This window comes from Lactuca serriola, chromosome 8, assembly GCF_051521515.1.
Source record: "Lactuca serriola cultivar US96UC23 chromosome 8, Lser_US96UC23_V15, whole genome shotgun sequence".
NCBI lineage: Eukaryota > Viridiplantae > Streptophyta > Magnoliopsida > Asterales > Asteraceae > Lactuca > Lactuca serriola.
In genome coordinates, this window is record NC_136415.1 from 23,990,565 (window position 1) to 24,015,421 (window position 24,857).

The 24,857-nt window shown below is 37.8% G+C and overlaps 2 protein-coding genes across 2 annotated transcripts; both read left to right on the top strand.

Annotated features, from left to right (window-relative positions):
• The first annotated feature begins 8,601 nt into the window (after nt 1-8,601).
• Nucleotides 8,602-10,325, top strand: LOC145068797 (uncharacterized). Its single transcript, XM_079015792.1, has 2 exons — nt 8,602-9,309; nt 10,042-10,325. The coding sequence occupies exons 1-2, from the start codon at nt 8,674-8,676 to the stop codon at nt 10,129-10,131; spliced, it is 726 nt and encodes a 241-aa protein (XP_078871918.1). The 5' UTR covers nt 8,602-8,673; the 3' UTR covers nt 10,132-10,325.
• A 10,895-nt stretch (nt 10,326-21,220) lies between these two features.
• Nucleotides 21,221-24,566, top strand: MKP1 (mitogen-activated protein kinase phosphatase 1). Its single transcript, XM_079013574.1, has 4 exons — nt 21,221-21,365; nt 21,676-24,029; nt 24,131-24,292; nt 24,377-24,566. The coding sequence occupies exons 2-3, from the start codon at nt 21,804-21,806 to the stop codon at nt 24,185-24,187; spliced, it is 2,283 nt and encodes a 760-aa protein (XP_078869700.1). The 5' UTR covers nt 21,221-21,365; nt 21,676-21,803; the 3' UTR covers nt 24,188-24,292; nt 24,377-24,566.
• The last annotated feature ends 291 nt before the right edge of the window (nt 24,567-24,857 follow it).

The window sequence follows — 24,857 nt, forward strand, 5'->3', positions numbered from 1 at the left end:
TAGCACTCAACCAGAGGAAACAGTTCCTGTTGAACCAGTTGATAAATCATTACCTCTTCGTAGATCCACTAGGGTGAGTGTGCCACTTGAGTTGTATGGCTTTCATATCACTTCAGACGGTGACACGTTCATCAGTGATAGGACACTGATGAATTTAGATAAACCAGTCTCTTACAAGGAAGCAATGGTAGGCCTAGAGGCTTCCAAGTGGAAAGAGGCTATGGAAAGCGAGATAAAATCCATGTATGACAACCAAGTTTGGAATTTGGTTGATAATGCACCAGGTCGTAAGACAGTTGGTTGCAAATGGATCTTCAAGAAGAAGACAGGCATGGATGGGAATGTACACACATTCAAGGCTAGACTGGTTGCGAAAGGTTTCACACAAACCCCAGGGGTTGACTATGATGAAACTTTCTCACCAGTAGCCAAGATCAAATCTATCAGGATATTGCTCACCATAGCTGCCTTTCATGACTATGAAATATGGCAGATGGATGTTAAGACTGCCTTCCTTAATGGGAAGCCGGCTGAGGATGTTTACATGAATCAGCTAGAGGGTTTTGTCGATGCAAAGTTTCCCAATATAGTGTGTAAGCTTGAGAAATCCATTTATGGATTGAAACAAGCATTTCGCAGTTGGAATCTTTGCTTCCATGAGAAAGTCAAAGAGTTTGGTTTCTCTAGAAGTGAGGATGAGTTTTGTGTGTATATCAAGGCTAGTGGGAGTATAGTAACTTTTCTGGTGTTATATGTCGATGACATATTACTCATTGGTAACGACGTTCCAACCTTGAATGAAGTTAATTCTTGGCTTGGAAAGTGTTTTGCCATGAAAGACCTTGGAGAAGCTGCCTATATTCTTGGGCTTAGGATATTGAGAGATAGAAAGAAGAGACTAATTGGACTTAGTCAGAGCACATACTTGGATAAGGTACTAAAGAGGTTTAGTATGGAAATTCCAAGAAGGGAGAGATGCCTATCCAGAGCAACACAAAATTGAGTAAGACTCAATGCCCTAGTACAGACGAGGAAATAGCAGACATGAGTCGTGTACCTTATGCTTCCGCTGTCGGATCAATCATGTACGCTATGACATGTACTCGCCCTGATGTGGCCTTTGCTTTGAGCATGGTCAGTCGCTATCAGGGAAACCCGGGTAGAGCTCATTGGACAACAGTAAAGAATATACTCAAATATTTGCGAAGAACGAAGGACTGGGTCCTTGTACTTGGTGGCAATGATACTTTGACAGTAGATGGTTATAGTGATGCCCGTTTTCAAACGGATAGAGATAACTTCCGTTCTCAATCTGGCTGGGTATTTCTACTGAATGGAGAAGCAGTTACTTGGAAAAGTTCCAAGCAAGATACGGTGGCTGATTCTACTTGTGAATCAAAGTACATAGCAGCGAGTGAAGCGTCTAAAGAAGCGGCTTGGTTGAGGAGCTTCATCAGAGATCTCGGAGTTGTTCCAACCATACAGGAGCCTATGGAACTGTTCTGCGATAATGAGGGAGCGGTTGCCTTAACTAAGGAACCCAAAGACCATGGTAAAACCAGACATATCGACAGAAAGTACCATTTCATCAAGCATAAAGTAGAAGAAGGCCATCTTGTTGTAAAGAGGGTATTATCTGAAGATAACCCAGCAGACCCCCTCACAAAGGGTTAGAGTAGGGTTAAGCATATTCAGCATGCTCGGAGCATAGGTCTGAAAGATGATATTAGTTTTAGTAGTTAGATTAGTTTTGTCCTGAAACTTGTAACAAAGTAAATGTAATTGACTTTTGGTGATTAAATAATAAAGTATTATTTATGGGTTTACTACCTTTTGTCAATTGTTTATTATTGTGTTTCATATTTTGCATGTTTTACTTCCCGAATAATATGATTGTTCAAACTCCACAGTCGCTCGTACTTTTGGAAGTAAGTAGTGAATTAAGACTGTCATGAATTGGATTGCAGATTGTCTAAGGATAGACATGGCAATAGAATTGAAGCAATGTTCATAAGTACTCAGAGAGTGAGTTTTGAGTATTGGATAAACCCACGCTCAGAGTATTACTTCATGGAATTCATCACGAGTAATACTGAGACGATAATATTTATAATCTTGGAACAGAGATATATGAGTTGTAATTTGCAAGTCGGCTATACATTGGTAATACGAAAACGCATTAGTAACTTGGTGTTATAAAATGTATTGTCATGTATGGTTTGATGAGTAAAAGATACAAGCATATGAGTCAATTTTTATTCATTCCTTTTTCCCTAATGGGAAAAGCGATATCTGTGGGCCCCTCGATGATTTGTGTTGACTTATGTGCTGGGCCCAGCCAGGACTGAATTGATGTGTTCGATTAGAAGTCCTATATCATCACAAATCAGGAATTGGGAAACATAGATTCTGGACAAAAGAGATTGATTACATTCCATGTCTTTTGTCTAGGGATATCTAGCAGAACGAAGGATTATATGATCACTTATCTTAGGACACGTAACTGACTGGGTCAGAGTTTGGCAGTAGCTTTTTGGAAGCTACAATTTGCTGGTCAAATATAGAAGGCATACTAGCAATTATAGTTACAGACTTATCCAAGTGGGAGACTGTTGGATTAGGTGTCTAAGCCCATAACTATAATTGGTATGTACTTGAATTGATAGCAACACAATCCTTTTGGGTTGCCCTCAAACCTAGCAACCGGACAAGGAAATTATGAAAGGAGAGATATTAATTTATTGTAAGATTAATAAATTAATATAAATTAATTTATTAATATGTTAAAAGATTAATATATTAATAAGAATTCATTATGTTTAATTAATAGTTAGCTAGAAATTAATCAGAATTAATTTTGGGGTTAAAAGTATTAATTGTAAGGTGCAGGGACTAGTTTGCAATTATCTAATAGTTGAGTGGAAGGCTCTAGAACCCCCTTGGAAGAGGGTGGATGAAATATATAGGGGAAACCCTAATGATTTCGTCCATAGGGGCTTGGATAAGGCCCTTGGGTTTGCTTAGGCCCTAAGCAAAGGATAACTAAGGTTTCCCCTAAACCCTAGATCCCTCAGCTATATAAGGAGCCTCCTGGTTCACATTTTGGTCACTCTTTCTTTTGAAGAAACCCTAAGGCCGAGATTTTGCATACTCCCTCTCCCCTTTCTCTTCTACTTTCCTTCTTGCTAGTTTGGGTGTGATTCCATTAGATGCATTACACTTGTGGTGCTAAGCTTCCAAGAAGATCAAGATCAAGACCAAGGGAATTGTCAATTGTTTACTATAACAATTGAAAGGTATGTAACTCCTAACCCTAGTTTATGAATTTCGAAAATAGTCACCTCCTCTAGGGTTCTTGTTTTGCAATTAAAAGTTGTATGTTCAATAGTTAAAACATAGATCCAAAGTAGGTTGCATGTGAACTTAGGAATTGTTTTCTAGTTTATTTGTTTTACCTAAAACCCATCACCACCATGGCAGCTGACCATGGTGGCTGTCACCGCGCAACCGCCACCTACCGCCACTAGATTGTCGTGTACAGGTGTTGTATTAGTGTGTGTGTGCGTGATTATTGGGGTTTAGCTTTGTAATTTGTAATTAGAGATTAGAATAATAAAAAGAAAACCCTAACCACCACCGTGAGGTGGTGGCTGCCGCCACCGGCCGCCGTGCCGAGTGGCGGTGTGCGTTGCCTCGTTGTGTTGACTCGTTTGGGGTGCTTGATACCCTAATGGACCTAGCCAAAACCCTAATGGGCTTAAAGATTAATTTTAGGCCTATTGGGCCATGTTTGAATGGAAACCCTAATTATGAGTAATTGGGCCTTAGACTTATTGGACCCACTTTTGGGCCATTGAGATTAGATTGTGTATTAAGCCTAATTTCACCATATCATTTATCTAGTAGAGTAAATGTAATGCCCGTAGATCAAGGCTATTCAATTTAGAGATAATAGGGGTCGAAAACAACTTTTTGACAAAATGTTATTTAGAATAAATAATCTTAACCAAGTTTTAGTATATGTTACAAGGTTTTCTTACATATAAAGAACGCCGAAATTCGAGTTATAACGAAGAAGTTATGGCCCGTCGAAGTTTTTTGGCAAAACCGGCACGACACCGGGAGACGTAAATAGTGAATTTAAGATAGAAGACTTTTTAGCCTTAGTGATCAAAACAAAAGTTGTAGCATACATTAAACCGAGAACATACAAAAAAAAGAACGCCCAAATCTGACTTCATATGAGGAAATTGTGATTTTTCTAAGATTTGGTATAGCAGTGCACGGCCCGAAACTCGAATTTAAGTTCGAGCGGTTTTTGGCTTACGCAACCTTAATGAGAGTTGAAGATCTCATTAATAGGAACTCAACGGTAAAAAGATAGACGAAAACGGAGTCTGTATGAAGGAGTTACGAATTCTCCGCGGTCATTTAACAGTCTAATCTCATCCTACTGTTAAATTTAAGATCGGTCAAGAACTAGCTGACGGAGTCTAAATGAAATTTGTAGATCCTTTTTTACCTACGCGTGGAAAAAAAGAACGTCGAAAACGGAGTTCGTATGCGAAAGTTATGAATTTTTGAAAATCGATTGATTTCCACCCTGTGTGCGTCGCCACGTGTCAGCACCAGGCGAAGCCTTGGAGCCTACGCAACACCACGACGTGGTGAGGGCCACCACGATGTGGTGACGCTCCAGGAGCACTATAAATAGAGGTGTCGGGGCAACCCTCAACCTCACACCTTTACCCCTTCTTTCTCTCTCTAGAAACTCTCTCTAAACCTCCCAACCCCCCCCCCCCCCCCAAAAAAAAGCCTAGGGAACCCCCTAGCACGAGTCGGAAGCCCCGGAGCCCCTGGCGGCTCCGAAAAGAAGAGCCTTTGGCTCAGAAACTATGCTCCGGCGGAGCCCGGTTTCCAAGGAAACCCACTGTAAGTGAGCTATACCTACCCTACCTCTAGTATAGCTTATGTTTTAATATAGTATCGTTATTAGGAACTTATAATAATAGTTAGACTATTAATTAGTCGTGGTTAACGTCAGACTAAACCCTAGTGGTTTTTATACTAGGTTTTGTTGAGGGAAAAATTGTTTTGAGATAACGAAGCACTGTCCGAGTACAGAGTCACCACCTAATCAGGTGAGTGCATGGTCCCTTTCATATTACACATAGATATGAAGTATTTTAATATAAATTACGTGCTATGTGTGCATATTGTCTGAATACTTTCTGTCTATGTTGGGTGAAATATTTTTATACATGTTTTAAATGACTTAAACTGTATATGTATTTTATATCTACAAAATGTGTTGGGTAAAACATGGGTAGATGAAATAGTTGTTGTGTGTTAACACGATGAAAGACATCAATGTTGACAGTGATCCAGTCATCTAGTGGAGTATAGATGACGACCACAGACGATACTAGACAATCCAGTGGAACGCTAGCAGACTCATAATCTGTAGGTGTTTTTGAACCAGGTGCTCATTAGGTATTTTTGAACTGAGTGTGTTCACTGGGTATTTTTGAACTAAGTGTGTTCACTATATATTTTTGAGCTAATTGTGTTCACTAGGTATTTGAACTGAGTGTGTTCATTAGGTATTTTTGAACTAAGTGTGTTCATTATATATTTTTGAACTAATTGTGTTCACAAGGTAGTTGAACTGAGTATGTTCACTAGGTATTTTTGAACTAAGTGTGTTCACTAGTTATTTTTGAACTAAGTGTTTACCAGATGTTTTGGACTACGTGTTCACCTGTTGTAATCTGTAAACATTGGTAATGATGGACTTTGTACCTATTCCTTAGGATAATCCTTAGGAATAAATGAACGATGAATAGTTGATTCTTAGGGTAGATCCTTAAGAGTAAAGAAGATAATGAGGATGGGTAATTGGGTTGATTAATTGTTTGAAGATTAAACATAATTATATTATTGTGGGTTGAAAACCCTATGTACTCATAAGGTTTCCCAACCTAACCCACTCAGTTTATTTATATTACATGTGTTGATATGAAGTCACATTACACTGAGAGATTAAAGAGATGTAGATCACTAGTGTAAATAAATGTAAGTTCCGTTTATGCTTATGTTTCTGTATTGACGATGACATCCCAAACGTTTTAAAATGAATAAAATACGTTTCTTCGAAAATGTTTTGATAACGTATTTATCGTGTTATTTTGGGAACAAATTCCACTATGTTTTTATGAAAAGAAGTACTCTGATTTTTACAAAGCATAAACAAAATCGGTCTTTTCTTGCCGTGAAAAATGGGGATGTCACAGTAAAGGACTTAATGGATTAAGTCCTTAATGGGTTAAGTAAGAAACACTTAACTCTAATCGTCATTTTATGTGAAACCATAATGTCACTTGGGCCGTGAGTTGGGCCATTCCATTGGGCTTTGGTAATTGGTTTATTAATGGGCCATCCAAGAATAATTTAATGGACTAGAGTAATTAGTTGGGCTTTAGGGTAAGGTCCATATGAAGGATTGGGCCCAATTTGGAAAATTGGGCCATAGTTTGGGCCAAGATGGTTGTATGATATTGGGTCCTTAGAATGAGACATGTTGGACTGGACTGAACAATTGGGCCTTAAGGGAAGTCCATGTAGAGGTTTAGGCCCAATTGGGAAAATTGGGCCATATGTTGGGCTTTGATCCCTAGTTGACTTTGGGCCTATGGATTGGACCTTGGGCTTGGGTAAGCTAAGCTTGGGGTAATTAGTAATTATCCAAAGTATGTAATTATAGTTATGTAGTGGGACCCAATTATTAATTGGGTGTTATTTTGATGTTGACAAATCGGGAATCTGTCATTTAGCAGTTGTGATCGAGTCTGCGAGACTTCAACAGTGTGGGATTGAGTCTGCAGGACTTCAGCAGTGTGAGGTGAGTTTCCTTCCAATAGGAACGGGTCTACGACCACAATGTCGGCCTGTTTAGTTAGCTCTTTATAATTGCTAACACGTTTCATTTTCAGTTTGTTTAAATATTTTGAGGTTAAAAGCTTCTTGTAGGGGTAGATGTGGAAATTCAGAAAATTAACATTTTATCAGTATGCCCAACAACTAAAGCATTCAACACAAGTTTGAAGGACTCGTAGCATTCAATGACAACACACTTTATATATTCATCAGCACATATACACTTCCAAAGATCATCATCCTTGGATCGAAACTGAATTGCCATGTCAAGAGCATTTGGAACCTTGTGGATGATGAAAAACGGGGTCGGTGGCGACGCGGACGACAACGATGACGAGTAATATTTTCTATGTTTTTTTAGTAATTTGGGATTTGAATGTTTATGTTTTTTTAAGTAATTTAGATTTTAAATTTTCGTTTTTTAAATTAACGTAAGATGTTTTTAATTAATATTTATGTTTTTATTCTTATTTAATAATTATTTTTTAATTTATTCTAATGTAAAAAAAAATGATGTGGAGTGGTAACCATATCCAATGGTTAGTGGGTTGGTAGTGAGTTTGTAGTGGAGTTATGTGATAGTCACTTTTTGAGTGGGTGAGTGTGACCATACCTCTTAGTCTAACCCCATTTCCCTTTCTTCTTAATCGATTCCTTTTTAAAAACATAACAACCCTCTTGTAATACCTAAATCGTTTTTTAGCATTTCTTCTTCTGTTAGATATAATTTCATTCAAGTGTTTGCTTTGTGGAATAATAAAAGCATGAACCCAAATGCTTCAAGGTTTTTTGGAAAGAAATTGATGCACTTAGCATCGTACCTTGTAAAGATTGTTTTGTGTTGTCCAACTCTATTCTCCTCTTTTGGGTGGAGCTAAATTTACAAATTTTAATCCTATTGACCGGTTTATATCCATTGACTTTTTATTCCATCCATGCCAAACACCTTGTCAAATGATTTTATTTTGTCCAACCCAGTTCTCTTCTTTATGCCAAACGCTAAAGATTCACTAATTTCGAGTTTTCGACCTTAGTTGTTTGAATACTAAATCTTTCATGCCTACATTTTCAAAGACTACGTACATGTTGATGACCATATGATCTTGATTGAATGGTATTCACAATAACAACGAACACAAAGAATAAAAAACAGAAAACAGAATGCAATCTTTTCTCCACAAGCTGACTCGGATCTTTCACTACAAAACATTTTATTTTTGAATTATTATTTATAAAAGCTAGCGAGAAATATTATTCATAAATTATGCACCCGACACGAAAAGACGTAAACTTTTAAATATATAATATAATATCACGTAAATATTTACCAAACTACAAAGATGTAACAATATTTTTCTTTTCTTTTTTGTATTAATTGAAAATCAAATAAAATAATATTAAGAAATGTACACTAAAAGTCATGCGTATCCTTACATTTCGAATCCATAGATATCCTCATGTTTAATTGGTAATGGTTATCAAATAAGATTTTTCAAAACGTTATACTAAATAAAGAAATAAGGAAACATGGGGGAGGAGAAGCATATATACTTTGCATAATTCGAATTATGTTGCCGAAAGTAAAATTTCAAGTTAAGAATCTGTATTGTTTCGTCTCCTTTAGTCCATTATAAAACCAAGGTTCAAAATATTCCCCTCTTATTTTCCTCCCATTGCATTTTCGATCGTTCAACTTGCGTAAAAATTCTCTTTACAAATTAATACCTTCAACTACAAATGACAAACTCCACAATGAGCTTGAAGCTTTTGGTCAACAAAAAAGATCGCAAAATCGTGTTTGCCGAAGCAAACAAAGACTTCATTGACTTCCTCTTTTACATGCTCACATTACCTATCGGCGCAATCATGAAGCTTCTCGCAAATGAGACCTTATTAGGTAGCCTAGGAGACCTTTATCAAAGCATCCACAACCTAAACGACATGTATATCTTACAAAACAAGACCAAAGACACTGTTTTGAACCCAAAACTATCTACTCATGTTCCTCATCTGCAAGATCTCCTCTTATTACCAATAGATCCTCCAACCACCATTGAAAGAAAGTTTTATAGATGTTCCGCCTCTAATCACCGTTGCAGACATGTCACCGATGAGCCAAAGACCGTGTGCCCTAATTGTCGGTATCCCATGTCGGAGGAGGTGGCTTATGTTAGTCTAGATACGTATAAGGTGGCCACAATAGTGTCCCCCGGAGAAGTTGGTTTTGTGAAAGCAGTGGTCACTTATATGGTTATGGATGATCTATCCGTGAAACCTATGTCCACCATTTCCACCATAACTTTGCTCAATAGATTGAGTATCAAAGATGTTTGTGTTCTTGAAGAAAAGGAAGTCCATTTTGGAATTGCAGAGGTATGGATATGTATATGTTTTCTTATATTTTATTATGAGGTTTCCATATTTTTCGTTCTTACCCGAAACAAAAAGGCGAAAACACTCCATTTTAAGGCCCATAAGGCTAGTAGATATGGGTCACACCCTCCACATCATTTTTTGTCACCTCATATGTCATGTCACTCTCCGCACCACACCATATTTGCTAGGAAATAGCTACCATACCACTTTATTATTATTATTTTTTTAAATTAAATGGCTATAAAAAGTAATGAAATTAAATGGGAAAACATGATTGTTCAATTGCTTATTTTTTTCTCCATCGACGTTAAGTTACATTGCCTCGTCAACATTTCTTAACATAACATGCCAAGGAGGTGATGTTTCAAAAGCCTTAACATGTTAAGGAGGTGTCAAGTAGGGTCCTCCAAGCGAGTGAAGGACCCATACCTGATAGTCTAAGTCGGATATAAAATCATTCACGCCATGGCCCAAGCAAAGCGGACTCATCATATTATCATTTTTAACAAAAAATCTTCCAAAAATTGAAAACACCTTTGAGTTTTAAAAGAAACCTTTCGTCTGTTCATATATTTCCCCAAACGTTTGAAAATTTAGGGTTTAATGGGATGTTTTTGTTCAAATTCTTGTGATTCTCGAATTAAGTCTTATGAGTTTTGTAGATTTAAGTAGTAAAAGATTAGTTCTATTTAATGATTTTTTTTTTGTTGAATACACTACTGGTTGCAGGGTTTAAAGCTACTAAAAGCCTCGCTAGAATGCAAGAACGTACTAACTCGTGTATTCCTCGACTCTGAAGACCATGTCGAAATTGTTTGAATTACATATGTATATATAAACCCTTGACGACTAATAGTTTATCTCATGTGAATAACTAGATTCCATTTCATAAACCTTCGAACAAATTGACATATTTGCTCTCTGACTATATGTACTCCGAGTTAACATACTCCGAGTTAACGATGTAATACAACTTCAATCAATTGATAAATATATAAAGTTTGTGCATCAAATCCCATTATGTAAAAAATGGAAATGGGACAATATATAACATTAACACATTCACAAACGTAAAATTTTAGAGAATTTTAAATCAGGTATATCTAACATCCATTTGTTTAATAAAGATTGCAACAATTTCTAATTTAGGATCATGCATGAAAATTGTAATGACTTCTTTGGTAAATCATTGTATGGCTTATATGCCTATTGCCATTATCATTAGACTATATGGAATGGAGCATGATATTGTCTATGTGGTGTGACATACACCATCCCTCTCAAATGACATAAAAAGATGATATGGAACCATCACATGCCACTCTCAACGTTGCTGCCTCTTCTTTTTTCTTCCACTTTGTAACATTCCAAAAGTTCAAGCCAAAATTTTAATTTTCAATATACAAGTTTAACAACCCAAATCACATTTCATAAAATCATTTGTACCATAGGTTTAAAACACCATTATCATCTAGAGAAATTTATCAGAAAATACGGAAACCAAATATCATAAAATAGGAGATACATGTGCGTTACGGTCTAGCTGGAGCCCTCCCACTACCAGAAGCACGACCTGAAAACATTTAATCCACAACAGTGAGCATGAAACTTAGTGAGTTCTCCAAAATATCACAAATATCACAATAATAACTATACATGAAAGTATTACGCCTATTTATCTCACGACCGGTTCTGATCTCACTACCATCCTAATCGGGTACTCTTTGACTCACAACATGTCACGATCTTGTCATCAACCCGTCGAAAGTTGTTTGACTCACAACCTATCTTCATCTTGTCATCGGTTAAACAAAGAATATAATATACCAATCAACAAGCAAACAAGAAACCAACATCAAACAAAAATACACGAGCAAGACCCTACTGGTCTAACTAATGTTAAATTTTAGGGTCTTAAGAATCTCAATTTACTTGGATATTTCTTGGATCATGATTGCAACCACTTTCCAAAATCTATGGTTTCCACCCTATAGCCAAGGTATCACGAAATTAGATTTAGGATAATCCAAATAATTTCAATTTAGAAGTCAGGTCACTTCTAAATCAGAAACATAGAAAATTACCTTGTTGTCTCGTGTTCTTGAGAGATAGATCAAATCAATGTATGATTTTCACGTATATATGTTCCAACCCGTTTTCTGGAACCAAAAAAAATGTTTTTATACAAGAGGGAAAGTAGTTAAATGGAAGTTGCATGCTTTTTGGCGCCAAATTTGTTGGTTATTAAGGCATAATCAACTTATGACATCATCATGATATCATTAATAGTTTTTTTGCGGGACCTGACTATTAAGATATAACCCGGTCACATTTATTCTCTGATATTTAGTACACATGTATATTACTATGTCAATATTGTTCTCGTGTATATCTCTCACAGTTAGTTGTATTTCCACTATATAAACCCAGATGTATTCATTTGTAGATATGAAAGATATAAAAACAAATCTTCACAGTATCTTTCCCAATTCTATTTTGCTTTATATGGTATCAGAGCCTGGTTCGGTACACACCACACCAGAAAAACTCATATCCTTCATCTCCAAATAGACATGGGAACCAACGACAATGCATCTCCTTCTTCTCTCACTGTCAATACCACACTCAAAGACATCACCATTGTCAATTTCCCAGCAACCCTAAAACTCACATCCACTAATTATCTTGGGTGGAAAACTCAGATCGAAGCTCTGCTACATGGCTTAGATCTATATCGCTTCATTGATGGCTTACACCCAGCACCTGCACCAACAATCTCAGACGATGGAAAAAGCACACCCCACGAAAACTATCCAAAGTGGTTCAGGCAAGATCGACTTCTCTTTGGTGCCCTAGTTGGAACCCTTTCTCCTGAAATCGTACCACTTGTAACAAACGCATCTTCTTCTCATGAAGCCTGGCAAACCCTAGCCAGTACATACGCCTCTCCATCAAGAGGACACATTAAACAACTCCAACATCGGCTAAAACAACTCACCAAAACCTCCAACCAAACCATCACTCAATATATGCAAAGTATCAAAACAGTGGTGGACGAGCTCGCTATCCTTGGGAATAAAATCGATCAGGAGGACATTACTGATGCAGTTGTCAACGAGCTCGATCAAGCAGCTTACAAGCCAATTCTTGATGCTCTTCATGCAAGAGACTCACCTATATCCTTCACTGAATTGCATGAAAAACTCATAAATCATGAATTATTTATTGCTCAACAGGTTTCAAAAGTTGATATTCATCAACCTGTTGCTGTTTTCTACTCAAACCATCAGACAGCTAAGAAAACATGGCCCCCTAAATCACAAAACACCACCCCTGGCTTGCTGCCCACACCGTTAAAACAACCTAATCAGGTCTCCCCAATCACTGGCCAACGCCCCTTTCTCGAAAAGTGCCAATGGTGTCACCAAAAAGGACATTCGCTCACCAACTGCTCAACCTTCAAAAAGATTTTTCCAACTACAATTGTCCCACCTTATCGCAACCTGCAAGTTTAAAATGCTCAAGCTCATGTAATGAATCCCATCAATACCTCAAACACAGCCAACTGGTTGTTCGACAGCGGAGCCAACTTTCATGCAACCAATGATCTCAATAATTTATCCATCCATGCTCCATATGATGGAACTGAAGAGTTAGTCATTGGTGACGGTACATGCTTAAAAATCTCTCATATTGGCTCTGTTATCCTTCATACACCTAAAACACCATTAATCCTCAAACATGTTCTATATGTCCCATCTTTATCTCGTAACATTATCTCAATATCTCGTTTATGCATTGATAATCAATTTCTAATAGAATTTTACTCCTTTGTTTTTGTCATCAAGGATCTGACATCCAAAGTTCCACTGTTCCAGGGCACAGAAACCAAGGGAATGTATGAATTACGACCTGCCCTTTTGCCATCTGTTTTCACCATGTAGCGCACCAACTCTCTTCTGTGGCACCACCGTTTAGGTCATCCACAAAATAAAGTTCTCAAGCAGCTATCTTCCTCCATTTCCTTTCATTTAAGCACTGATAATAATTGTAATTCATGTCGAATTAATAAAAGTCACTCTTTACCATTCCATACTTCATCTCTTGTATCTAATACTCCATTAGAACTCATATTCTCTGAGGTATGGTGCTCCCCAGTTGAGTTATTTGATCACTACAAATACTATATAATATTTGTAGACCACTTTACCAAATATATATGGCTTTATCCCATGAAAAAGAAATCTGACTCACTAGACATATTCATTCGGTTTCAACATCTAGTTGAAAACTACTTCAACACCAAAATCAAACAATTCTTTTCAGACAATGGTGGTGAGTACATCAAACTCGCTACTCATCTTGCCTCATTTGTCATTTCTCATCTCACCTCCCCACCACATACTCCTCAACATAATGGATATGCTGAGAGACGCCATCGACACATCGTCGAGACTGGTCTTGCTCTACTCTCTCACTCTAAACTCCCTACCACCTTCTGGCCTTTCGCCTTCACTACTGTTGCATATCTCATAAACAGACTACCCACCTCTACCCTTCACAATCTTTCTCCATTCCAATGCCTTTTTCAAAAAGAACCAAACTATTCCAAACTTAAATGCTTCGGTTGTCTATGCTATCCATGGCTTCGCCCATATTCCCCAAATAAATTACACCCTCGTTCAACTCCCTGTGTTTTCGTTGGCTATTCTTCAACCCAAAGTGCTTATTACACTTATGACCCTTTCTCAAGAAAAATCTACACATCACGGCATGTTGTGTTCATTGAAAATGAATTTCCATATCCAACACTTGCTAAATATCCTGCACCAGAATCTCCAATTGATTATAATCAATGGATTCCATTATCATTCCGAATTTCACAATTTGACCTTCCTATACTCAATGATCCTCCTCCTTCTCCTACTTTTCCTCCTCCACCACCTCCTCCCCCTCCTTCACCTCCTCCCCCCACACATGTCAACTCGTCCTCACCCAAAACCAAACTCTCAGTATTTTAACTCTGATTTCCAGTTATACACTATCTCCACTTAACATCCATCTGAACCATCCATAATCTCTCAAGCCCTTAAACACCCATCATGGCAATGCCATGCAAGAAGAATTTGATGCACTCACACGTAACAACACCTGGTCCCTTGTACCATCCTCTCAAGCTCAAAATCTGGTTGGGTGCAAGTGGGTATACCGAACGAAATACAAACCAGATGGCTCTGTTGATCGCCTAAAAGCACGTCTCGTGGCAAAAGGCTTTCATCAACGTCCAGGTATTGATTACCGGGAAACCTTCAGTCTCGTACTCAAACCAGCCACTTTACGCCTTATTCTCTCACTCGCTGTCTCAAATGCATGGCCTCTCAGGCAACTCGACATCAATAACGCCTTCTTACAAGGCACACTTCATGAAGATGTTTACATCTCTCAACCTCCAGGTATTGTTGATCCTGCTAATCCCACTCATGTTTGCAAATTAAACAAAGCACTATATGGTCTTCGCCAAGCTTCTCGAGCATGGTATGATGAACTTAAAACTTATCTCATCTCCCTCGGATTCAAATCCACCATATCAGATTCCTCTCTTTTCATTCTCAAACATAACACCTTCCTCATCCTAGTTCTTGTCTATGTTGATGACATAATTGTCACTGGTTCATCTCCCAAACACATATCCACCTTCATATCTTATCTAGCCTCTAAATTCTCTTTAAAAGATCTTGGCTCTTTGTCTTACTTTCTTGGTGTTGAAGTCATTCCTCACTCTCAGGGAATCTTACTCTCTCAAAGAAAATACATTCTTGATATAATTAACAAAGCCAAAATGACGGATTGTAAGCTTGTATCCACCCCAATGATTAGTTCTGACACCTTACGATCAACAGGGGGCACACCACATCCATCTCCAACTGATTATCGCACCTTAGTCGGTGCCTACAATATATGTCCTTAACCAGGCCGGACATTTCCTTTGCAGTTAACCGTTTATCTCAGTTTATGCAGGCTCCAACATCCACCCACTGGACAGCTTTGAAACGACTAATCAGATATTTGCATGGCACACTTTATCACGGTATCATCATTCATCGTAATTCATCACTTACACTTCATGCATTCACTAATGCTGATTGGGCTGGAGACAAGGATAACTACAGAAGCACCACCGGGTACATAGTTTATCTCGGTGCAAACCCAATTTCATGGAGCTCAAAACGTCAAAGTACTTTAGCCAGAATCTCCACCGAAGCTGAATTTCGCGCCATTGCATCAACCACCACTGAAGTTCAATGGCTAATTTCCCTACTAAGTGAACTTGGTATTTCATCTTCCACTACACCTACTATTTATTGCGACAATCTGAGTGCAACCTCCTATTCGTCAAATCCTGTTTTTCACTCAAGAATGAAGCATCTAGCTCTAGACTTTCACTTTGTACGAGAAAAGGTTCAGCAAGGATCTCTACGAGTTCAACACATAGCAGGTGATGACCAACTTGCTGGTGCTCTAACCAAACCTCTTCCACGACTACGCTTTCATTATCTCATATCCAAGATTGGTCTTCTCACAGGATCGTCCATCTTGCGGGGGGATATTAAGATATAACCCGATCACATTTATTCCCTGATATTTAGTACACATGTATATTACTATGTCAATATTGTTCCCGTGTATATCTCTCACAGTTAGTTGTATTTCCACTATATAAACCCAGATGTATTCATTTGTAGATATGAAAGATATAAAAACAAATCTTCACAATATCTTTCCCAATTCTATTTTGCTTTATACTGACCTGTCTGGACTCATATCTGATATAGAAATCCGTTTAGTAAATGAAGCACATCCTAGCAAAACCACCGCCAGAGGATCTGCCCCTTGGACCCTACTAGGGGCACTGCCCCTAGATCCCCCAAGGGGAAACCCCTTGCAACCCTGCACCCAGGGGAGCAGCCTCGGACCCCCCGTATTCCTGAGTTCATATTTATCATTACGAGTGTGCACCCCGCACCTCTTATCTTGGTTAGTAAATGGAGATTAGCTCATCTCATTATTAATAATAATTACACCAAAATATGTTGATAACACTAAATTCACCAACAACTAAGCATACTAACATGTCATCGTATTATATAGATATCCAACACGCAAAGGATTGATCCCTTAAATCCAAAAATCAAAACTTCGTATCTGATTCTCACAAAGGTCTTAATGGACAAAGTTTCAAACTTTATCCATAAGCAAGACTTTAACACTCAATAATCTAAATCCTAAGTCCACAAATCCATAGAAAAGTGTCAAAACTAAGTGTATGGCCACATGAAGGTCCGGAAGCAAAAACATATTCCAACAAAGTTTTAAAGTTCCTCAAACTCCAAGAACTTGAATATGAAGGGACAAAAATGACCTCTAAGCGACCAATATCCTAGATCTAGCATGATATAAGCATAAATTGTAACGACCCAAAAATCACTACTAAAAATTTCTTTTTAAAACATTACTAAAATCATATTTATAAAAATGTATCATAAGTCATAACATAATTTCCGAGTATTAAATTCAAAACATAATCTCATTATCAGAGTAAAACATTCCCCAGGCTAACTGACTATGGTATGTGCACTGCAATCTCTCCGAGCTCCTCTTTTGAAAACTGAGTACCTGAAACCAAAACTGAAAACCGTAAGCACGAAGCTTAGTGAGCTCCCCCAAACTACCACATACCATACAACATATAAAGCACATACTGGGCCTTGCCCACTGCATCGGACCGAGGTCCGGACTAACTGGGGCCTTGCCCCTGCATCGGACCGAAGTCCGGAACTAACTGCATCAGAACGAAGTCCGGAACTGACTGGGACCTTGTCCCCTGCATCGGACCGAAGTCCGGAACTAACTGCATCGGACCGAAGTCCGGAACTGACTGCATCGGACTGAAATCCGGAACTGACTGGGACCTTGTCCCCTGCATCGAACCTAAGTCCGGAACTAACTGCTTCGGACCAAAGTTCGGAACTGACTGAGCATAGCATAACATAAACATATCAACTAACACATATACCGCATACTGCATCGGACCGTAGCCTGGAACACATAACACATAACCCTGTCTGAGTCACGAAGACATCAAACATACTATCTACTGCGTCAGACCAAAGTCCGGAAACTACTGCTAACTAAACGGGCCGACATTGTGGCCTTAGACCCGTTCCTACTGGAAGGAAACTCACCTCGAAATGCTGACTGCTGAACTCCTGAATGAGAAATCCCCGACTACTGCTCCGGTTGCTTCCCAACTATCATGGGAAAATAAAATACTAATTCAGCATAGGGATTCTCCTATGGGTAAAATGACCATTTTACCCCTGCTATGGCATGGGTCACAACATGGCCCAAAAACCCTCAATTCCTTCTAAGCCCATCCATGGCCCCACTAAAGGCCCACTAATGGCCCAATTTTCTCCTTTGGGCCCAAAGCCCTTTATTGGACCTTACTCAAGCCCAATGCTAAAAACCTTGGTCCTTAACAACTGAATTCTGATGGCCCAATAAGGCCCAAGGACCCTAAGTCTCAACTCAACCCACACCGAGGCCCAAAATGCCATAAGCCCAACTGACTGCGTTACACGGGGCGTACTCTAATGTACGCTTAGCGTACTGGCCTGCTAGAGAGTACGCGGGGCGTACCTGCAATTATGCTCGGCGTACTTACTCTGTTAAGACACTTTCCATTAAGCGCTTAATACTTCGACTCAGGAGCCATAAACTTAGATCTAGGTCTTATTCCATGCATTAAGCCATAAAGTCACTGACTTGGTGACTTTATATGGCCCAAACCAACCCAAACTCTCAAAACACTCTTCTACTTCCATAAAGGGGACTAGATCCCATGCATGAGCTCATTGGGACCATAAAGATCGTAACTTTACTGCTTATGGGACTCATATGACTCTAAGGGAGGCACCCCTGGTCTTAGAAACGAGCTTAAGTCATAAAGTCCCAATCTTGGGACCAAAAAGGTCCATAAACTTGTATTAAAGAGATCTAAGAGGTTAATCATCAAGCTCAAGACTTTTTACCTTGCAAAGGTCCGAAATGAAGTACTTATCCCAGATCTACAAGCTCCGGCTTCCAAGGTTCCTCCTTGCCAGCCTTCTTCTCTTTGCTTCCAAGCTTTAATCCACCAAAATGGGTTCTCTAAGGTCAAGATCTCATAAAATGAAGGTAGGGACGTTCTAGGGTTTCTTCTGGGGTCGGAGAGGCTCATATGGGGGCTAGGGTTGGAACCATAATGTCCTTTATATAGTGCTCAATCCGAAATTAGGGTTTCATAGCTTTTAGCGTACGCTGGGCGTACCTCTTGGTACGTTGGGCATACGCCTTGGACATCCGCGGCCAAGCTGCCTCATTACGCTGGGCGTAACCCAGCTTACGCTGGGCGTACCCATGTGTGTTCCAAACATGCATGAATGGTCTTTCATGCAAACTTTTCTCTATAAGGGCCATTCTTGCCAAATCTTCAAAGTGTCATAACTCTTTCATTCTAGATCCGTTTCGGATGAGCTTTATATCCACGGAAAGGTGACGAGACACCCTACGTTTCTAACGACACAACCTGGCCTGAAAACTTCTCGAATAATAACTCCAAATTTAATAAAGGACTAAAACGCCCCTGGCCTTGGCCTTTGAAATTCCATATCGAATATTTTAGGACAGGGTGTTACATAAATGTTGGATCATTATACCTTCACAAGGTTCGAAAAATGATAAGAATGCAGAAGCTTGGCTATATCTATCACACTTGCACAAAAAACACCACATACTCCTTTAAAATCACACCAAAAGGACAAGAGGAGCTCACAAGCATTAAAGAGACTAGGTTTAGGATGAGAGAATGTTCTCTTGGGGTGGAGGTTGACAATGACGAAACCATAAGGAATAGTTCACTTAAATAGGCCCAAAATTACAAGCCATCTAGTGTTTGGCTCATCACACCCGTCGCGCCGCAAACATGTTGCGCCATCACCTCTAAATCCCTCACGTCGTGACCTAGAGAAATTCCCAACACTTAACAATTCCAATTTAAAACATAGAAGTAAACCTGAAATCGAATGTTACACACTTTCTCTCTTCTATTTCCTTTCTTGCCCCAATTTCTTTCCATACACCACTTCCTTTGTATGTAAAAAAATGAGGTGGAGGATCCTTGTCGTGTTAGGACCATGTAACTTTTCCCTCTAGCCTTAACCGCTATCCTATTATGTTTGCCATTTTGTCAACAAGATTCCTCTATTTAACATAATTGCAAGGTAATCTTAGACATGTAACATTTTTTTGTAAATGTATACTTATGTAGAGAGTCAAATGCAACTGTAGTCATGGAACATATAGGGAAATTGCTTCAACAAGAATATATTCTTGACCTAAAAATAATTTGGGTTTCCCTTATGTAAAAAGGACACTCACTTTCAAATTTGGTAAATAGGGATTGATATGGGACAATTACCTACATAAAAAACATTCAACAATCTTCTTTGTATTATAGATATCTAACCTTCTATTGTGTTCATTGTTCCCATCGATGCGGGGCATATAAAAGTTTCTAACTTAATGAAAAATAATGGAAAAAATGCATGCTTAGCCTAATTCATTAATTACTCTCCAAGAAATAGCTACAATTTTAAAAACAACCTATATAGTCATCAAAACATAATTTGGCCTTCATGGGCTGTAATTTTAGCTAATGGGTTACGGTTTCATGTGCGTTAAATTTTTACTTTTTGCCAACTTTGAACTCCCATATCTTTCTCATAAGAACTATAAATGACCCGATATGTTTTTCATTATGTCATTTGTAACAAGGGATTTCCATTGATATATTACAATCAATATTTGTACATTGTGAACAGGGGCGGATTTTGGGGGGTCTAGGGTGGCACCGACAACCCTTGACTTTTTCAGCTGCAGTGGAAAAATTTTTGAATTTTTTTAAATTTTTTATTTTTTCTACTATCGTGCAACCTTTGACTTTCCCGTGCAACCCCTACTGTGAAATCCTGCGTCCGTCCCTAATTGTGAAGCCCCTTTTCAAAGCTTCAAAATAAGCCTTTGGGGTTGTTGAAACATTTTTCCCATTAAAATAATTTCTTACTTTTTCTTATTTCATGCAAACTTTTCTCATAACATCAAACATCTATAACGTTCTCATATGAACTTTGATTTAGTTGATTATTTTATCAATAGACTCGTTATCATGTCGACTACCACTATGATTAAGAAAACCAAAGCTTAGATGTCATAATGGAATATTTTTTAAGTTTAAGGTTTTTGCAACAAACTTACGAAAAATTAAGGTTTCCTTAAATTTCAGATTTTCACAAGAAGCCACCTATGAAAATCTCATAGTACTTGCAAAGATCATGAATATTTTGATCATTTTACTAATTTTTTTTGCTAAATTTATGCGATTAATCTAATTTATCTTTTATTTTCTATTTATTATGAATCATATTAATTTTAATTTTATTTTGTGATTAACATTATTACAACTAATATTTAATAAATCCTTTTCATCATTTGATTTAAAACACTCACAATTTTTATATAAACTTTCTATGTTAACATAAAAACTATTACTTTATATTTAATAAATTATTTTTAATAATATATAATAATGTATTTTATAAGTTTATCAACAAATAAACATTCACCAAATTTTTTACATATACCACAATCACCTTACTTGTAATAAAACTATTCTAAACTTTAATTAGAGTGGTTGAAATTATTATAGCTAAAATTTACTCCGAATATTAATGTGAAGTCTCACACGACGTTCATGACCCAATTTAAGTGCGAGAGTTAGAGAGATAGAGTCTTTTTTTTTTTTTTTTTTAATAATTCCCCAATCGTATCAAAAATTTAGGAATTGAAAATTTGTTTTTTTATAATTCAAGAATCTCACACTCATCTTTGCTATCAGAAGAGTTCCTTTGTTCTTCGTTTTCCAGTCTCCATTTCCCCTCACGATTTCATAAACTGTAAGTCCTCTAATCCCTCATTCTCCTTTCTAATTACAATTCCATATACATGTCGCGTATTTCGGATACCGATTTGATTTTCACGACAAACCCTAGAAATCAGGATTGCAGTACATTTATTTCCCTCAATTTCGGTTTATATTCGTTTCCACAACTCAGATCCATAAACTAGGTTATTTCACGCTTTCCTTTGGTTTTATGTCTGTAATAAGAACTTACGAATTTCCTCTTCAACAAGCTTAGGTATATGTATCTATTGATTGCTTGATTCAGTATCTGTTTTGTTCGAATTTCCTTTCGATGCTCGCAGGTGAAAATATTCAATTCTATTAAGGTCCTGAAGTTGGCATTTTGTGGTTCAGTGATAAAGCACTGCGTTAACATAGATTTCAAAACCCTAGTGTGGATTTCGATTATACTTCGGGATTTTGAAGTGGAATGGTAGGGAAAGAGGATGAAGCTAGTGGGGAGAGTAATAACATCGACAGTGCTGGTACACGACTCCATCATCCCATTCCAGGTAACAGGAAAATGTATTGGAGGTCAGCTTCATGGTCGTCTTCTCATGTATCATTACCACCACTTAATCCCGACAGTGTAAAAGACACTTCAGATCCAAGTAATGGTGGACAGATTCGAAGGTGTCCTGTCCCATTAACTCCTAGATCAAACAGTAAAGGCCGATCATTTCTACCACCATTATCAATTGCTAGAAGAAGCTTAGATGAATGGCCAAGAGCAGGTTCAGATGATGTTGGTGAGTGGCCAATTCCCAGCACACCTAGTGGCGAAAGGCTAAAGCTTGATTTATCATCAATCCAAAGAATCCCAGATAAGAATCCTTCCCTTGTGAAAAGAGATAAGATTGCTTTCTTTGATAAAGAATGTTCAAAAGTAGCAGAACATATCTTCCTAGGTGGTGATGCAGTTGCACGCGATAAAGACATACTCAAACAACACAAAATCACTCACATTCTCAATTGTGTAGGCTTTGTTTGTCCTGAATACTTCAAAGGACATTTCGTGTACAGAACTTTATGGTTACAAGATAGCCCTTCAGAAGACATAACAAGCATACTATACGATGTATTCGATTACTTTGAAGATGTTAGAGAACAAAATGGGAAAGTTTTTGTACATTGTTGTCAAGGGGTATCTCGGTCAACTTCATTGGTGATCGCATATCGTATGTGGAGAGAAGGTCAAAGCTTTGATGATGCTTTTCAATACGTAAAAGCTGCAAGAGAAATCGCGGATCCAAATATGGGATTCGCATGCCAACTTTTACAATGTCAGAAAAGGGTACACGCGTTTCCTTTATCTCCAAGCTCATTACTTAGATTATATAGAATTGCACCTCATTCATCATATGACCCTTTACATCTTGTTCCAAAAATGTTAAATGTTCCTTCCCCAGTTGCTCTAGATTCTAGGGGTGTCTTCATTATGCATATACCTTCAAGTATTTACATTTGGGTGGGTGTAAAATGTGGATCTTTAATGGAAAGAGATGCAAGAGGTGCAGTTTGTCAGATTGTTAGATATGAAAAAGTTCAAGGGCCGATAGTTGTGGTGAAAGAAGGGGAAGAACCTTCTTACTTTTGGGATGCTTTTTCGAGTCTTTTACCTTTGATGGATAAATCAGGAAAGGTGATTGATGTTTCAAAGTTGACTAAAGTAACCCCGGGTGATAGAATAGTTGACTCCTACAATGTTGACTTTGAGATTATACAGAAAGCAATTGTGGGTGGATTTGTCCCTCCTTTTGCTTCTTTTGAAACTGAACAAGAAACTCATTTACCAGTTAGAGAAAGTAGTTGGAGTGTTTTGAGACGTAAATTTGCACATGGAAACATGAAGGAGTTTGTTTTAGCTTCCAAATCTGCCCCTTCTAGAGTCTACCCTGATTCTTCTTTACTCATGGGTTCAGATAACAATTCTAATTCTAATTCTAATTTTCTTTTTTCTTCAAGATCTTCATTTTCTTCATCATCATCATCGTCATCTCCTGATTCCCAATCTTCCGATTCCACCATTAGCTCCTCCAAATGCTATTCCGATTCCCCTGTTGCATCTCCTTCTGTATTGTCAACATTTTCAACTTTATCACTTGCTCCGATTCTTCCATCTAAACTCTCGCCTCATTCCATTTCCAAAACTTCTGAATTCATTGATGTGAATTTCACTTCAAACTCATGTTCACAATCGGTTTTATCACCTTCAAAAAGGTCTTCACTTTCGATTGCTGAACGCAGAGGTAGTGCTCCTAAATGTCTTAAACTACCAATGATGAGTGATGACGAATCTCTTGTTCAGGGCTCTTGTTCAAATAGTTTGACCGAGTTTGACCAGAAATCTAAAGCTTCACAAGAAGATCAGAATGTGAAGCAAGAATTAATGGTGCTTGAGTGGCCTAGTTTGGAGAAGGTTATGAGATTTTATGCTGGTGACATGGATTCCAGTCGCGTGTTTATTTTCGTGACTCCGGAATCAAGTTCCGGAATTGGGGATTCCGGTTTGTATTTATGGGTGGGAAAAGGTTTCTTGCATGATAAAGAATATAAAGATAGTGAAAGGTGTGCTGAGCTGGCAGATTTTTCTGTGAAAGAAGTTATTAATAATCTTGTTTCCAAGATGGGTTTGTCAAAGGACACTCATGTTAAGGTACAAATCATATTTCAAATATTTTATTACTTAGTATTAATTAATAATAAATAAACAAAAAAACAATGTTGGTATTTTTTCACACTAAGTCCACGTGGCAGGTGGTGAAGCAAGATGAAGAACCTTCAGAATTTGTTGCTCTCCTGAGTTCATTGTAGCAGGGTGTAGTGATCAGGTGTTGTGCAACCTTTCCTGTTCTCTCTGCAGCCTAGATATAACATTCCAGCAAAAAAAAAATGCTGGAAAAAGAAATCGAGATTGAGGTACTAATATCACTTTAATTTTATTCCATGTTTTTTTTTAATATATTTCTAAATGATTTATTATGTCTGTATTTTTATTTGCAGAATGTATCAAGGGTTCAGTGGCAAACTAAGCAAATCTGCTCCTTTTGTGTTCTAACCTCTCAACACATTGGTTGTATTGTATATTTATCTTTGTTAAACAATTTTATATAATCGTAATTTAAGGGAGGAGTAGATTCACTGATTATGCTTTGATGTTAAATGTAGCATTTTTCTACCATGTTCATGATAATTTCTAGTATGAATTTGATGGATGCACAAACTTTATGTACACATTTTAGACCAAAATGTGTGCTGTAACAGTAACACCTTTAATTGAAGAACAAATTAAGATGAATATATTTATATGATAATTTTGTTGACCATAGTCGTAGTTTAAGAGAGAAACTTTAGAAAAGCAACATTTGAACTATCAAATTATGTAAAGTATAGATGCCTCTTCTTTTCACCATGTTTCCTCCTTTTATTTTGCCTTTATGAAAAAAAAAATTGAAAAATCGTATATTGATCCATGTTTTCTAGT

Bases quoted from the DNA above. Each gene is read 5' to 3' on its own strand.
- LOC145068797 (XM_079015792.1), top strand. From the start codon at position 8,674: ATGACAAACTCCACAATGAGCTTGAAGCTTTTGGTCAACAAAAAAGAT. The intron at 9,310-10,041 runs GTATGGATATGT...TACTGGTTGCAG, and splicing joins TCCATTTTGGAATTGCAGAG to GGTTTAAAGCTACTAAAAGC.
- MKP1 (XM_079013574.1), top strand. From the start codon at position 21,804: ATGGTAGGGAAAGAGGATGAAGCTAGTGGGGAGAGTAATAACATCGAC. The intron at 24,030-24,130 runs GTACAAATCATA...TCCACGTGGCAG, and splicing joins CAAAGGACACTCATGTTAAG to GTGGTGAAGCAAGATGAAGA.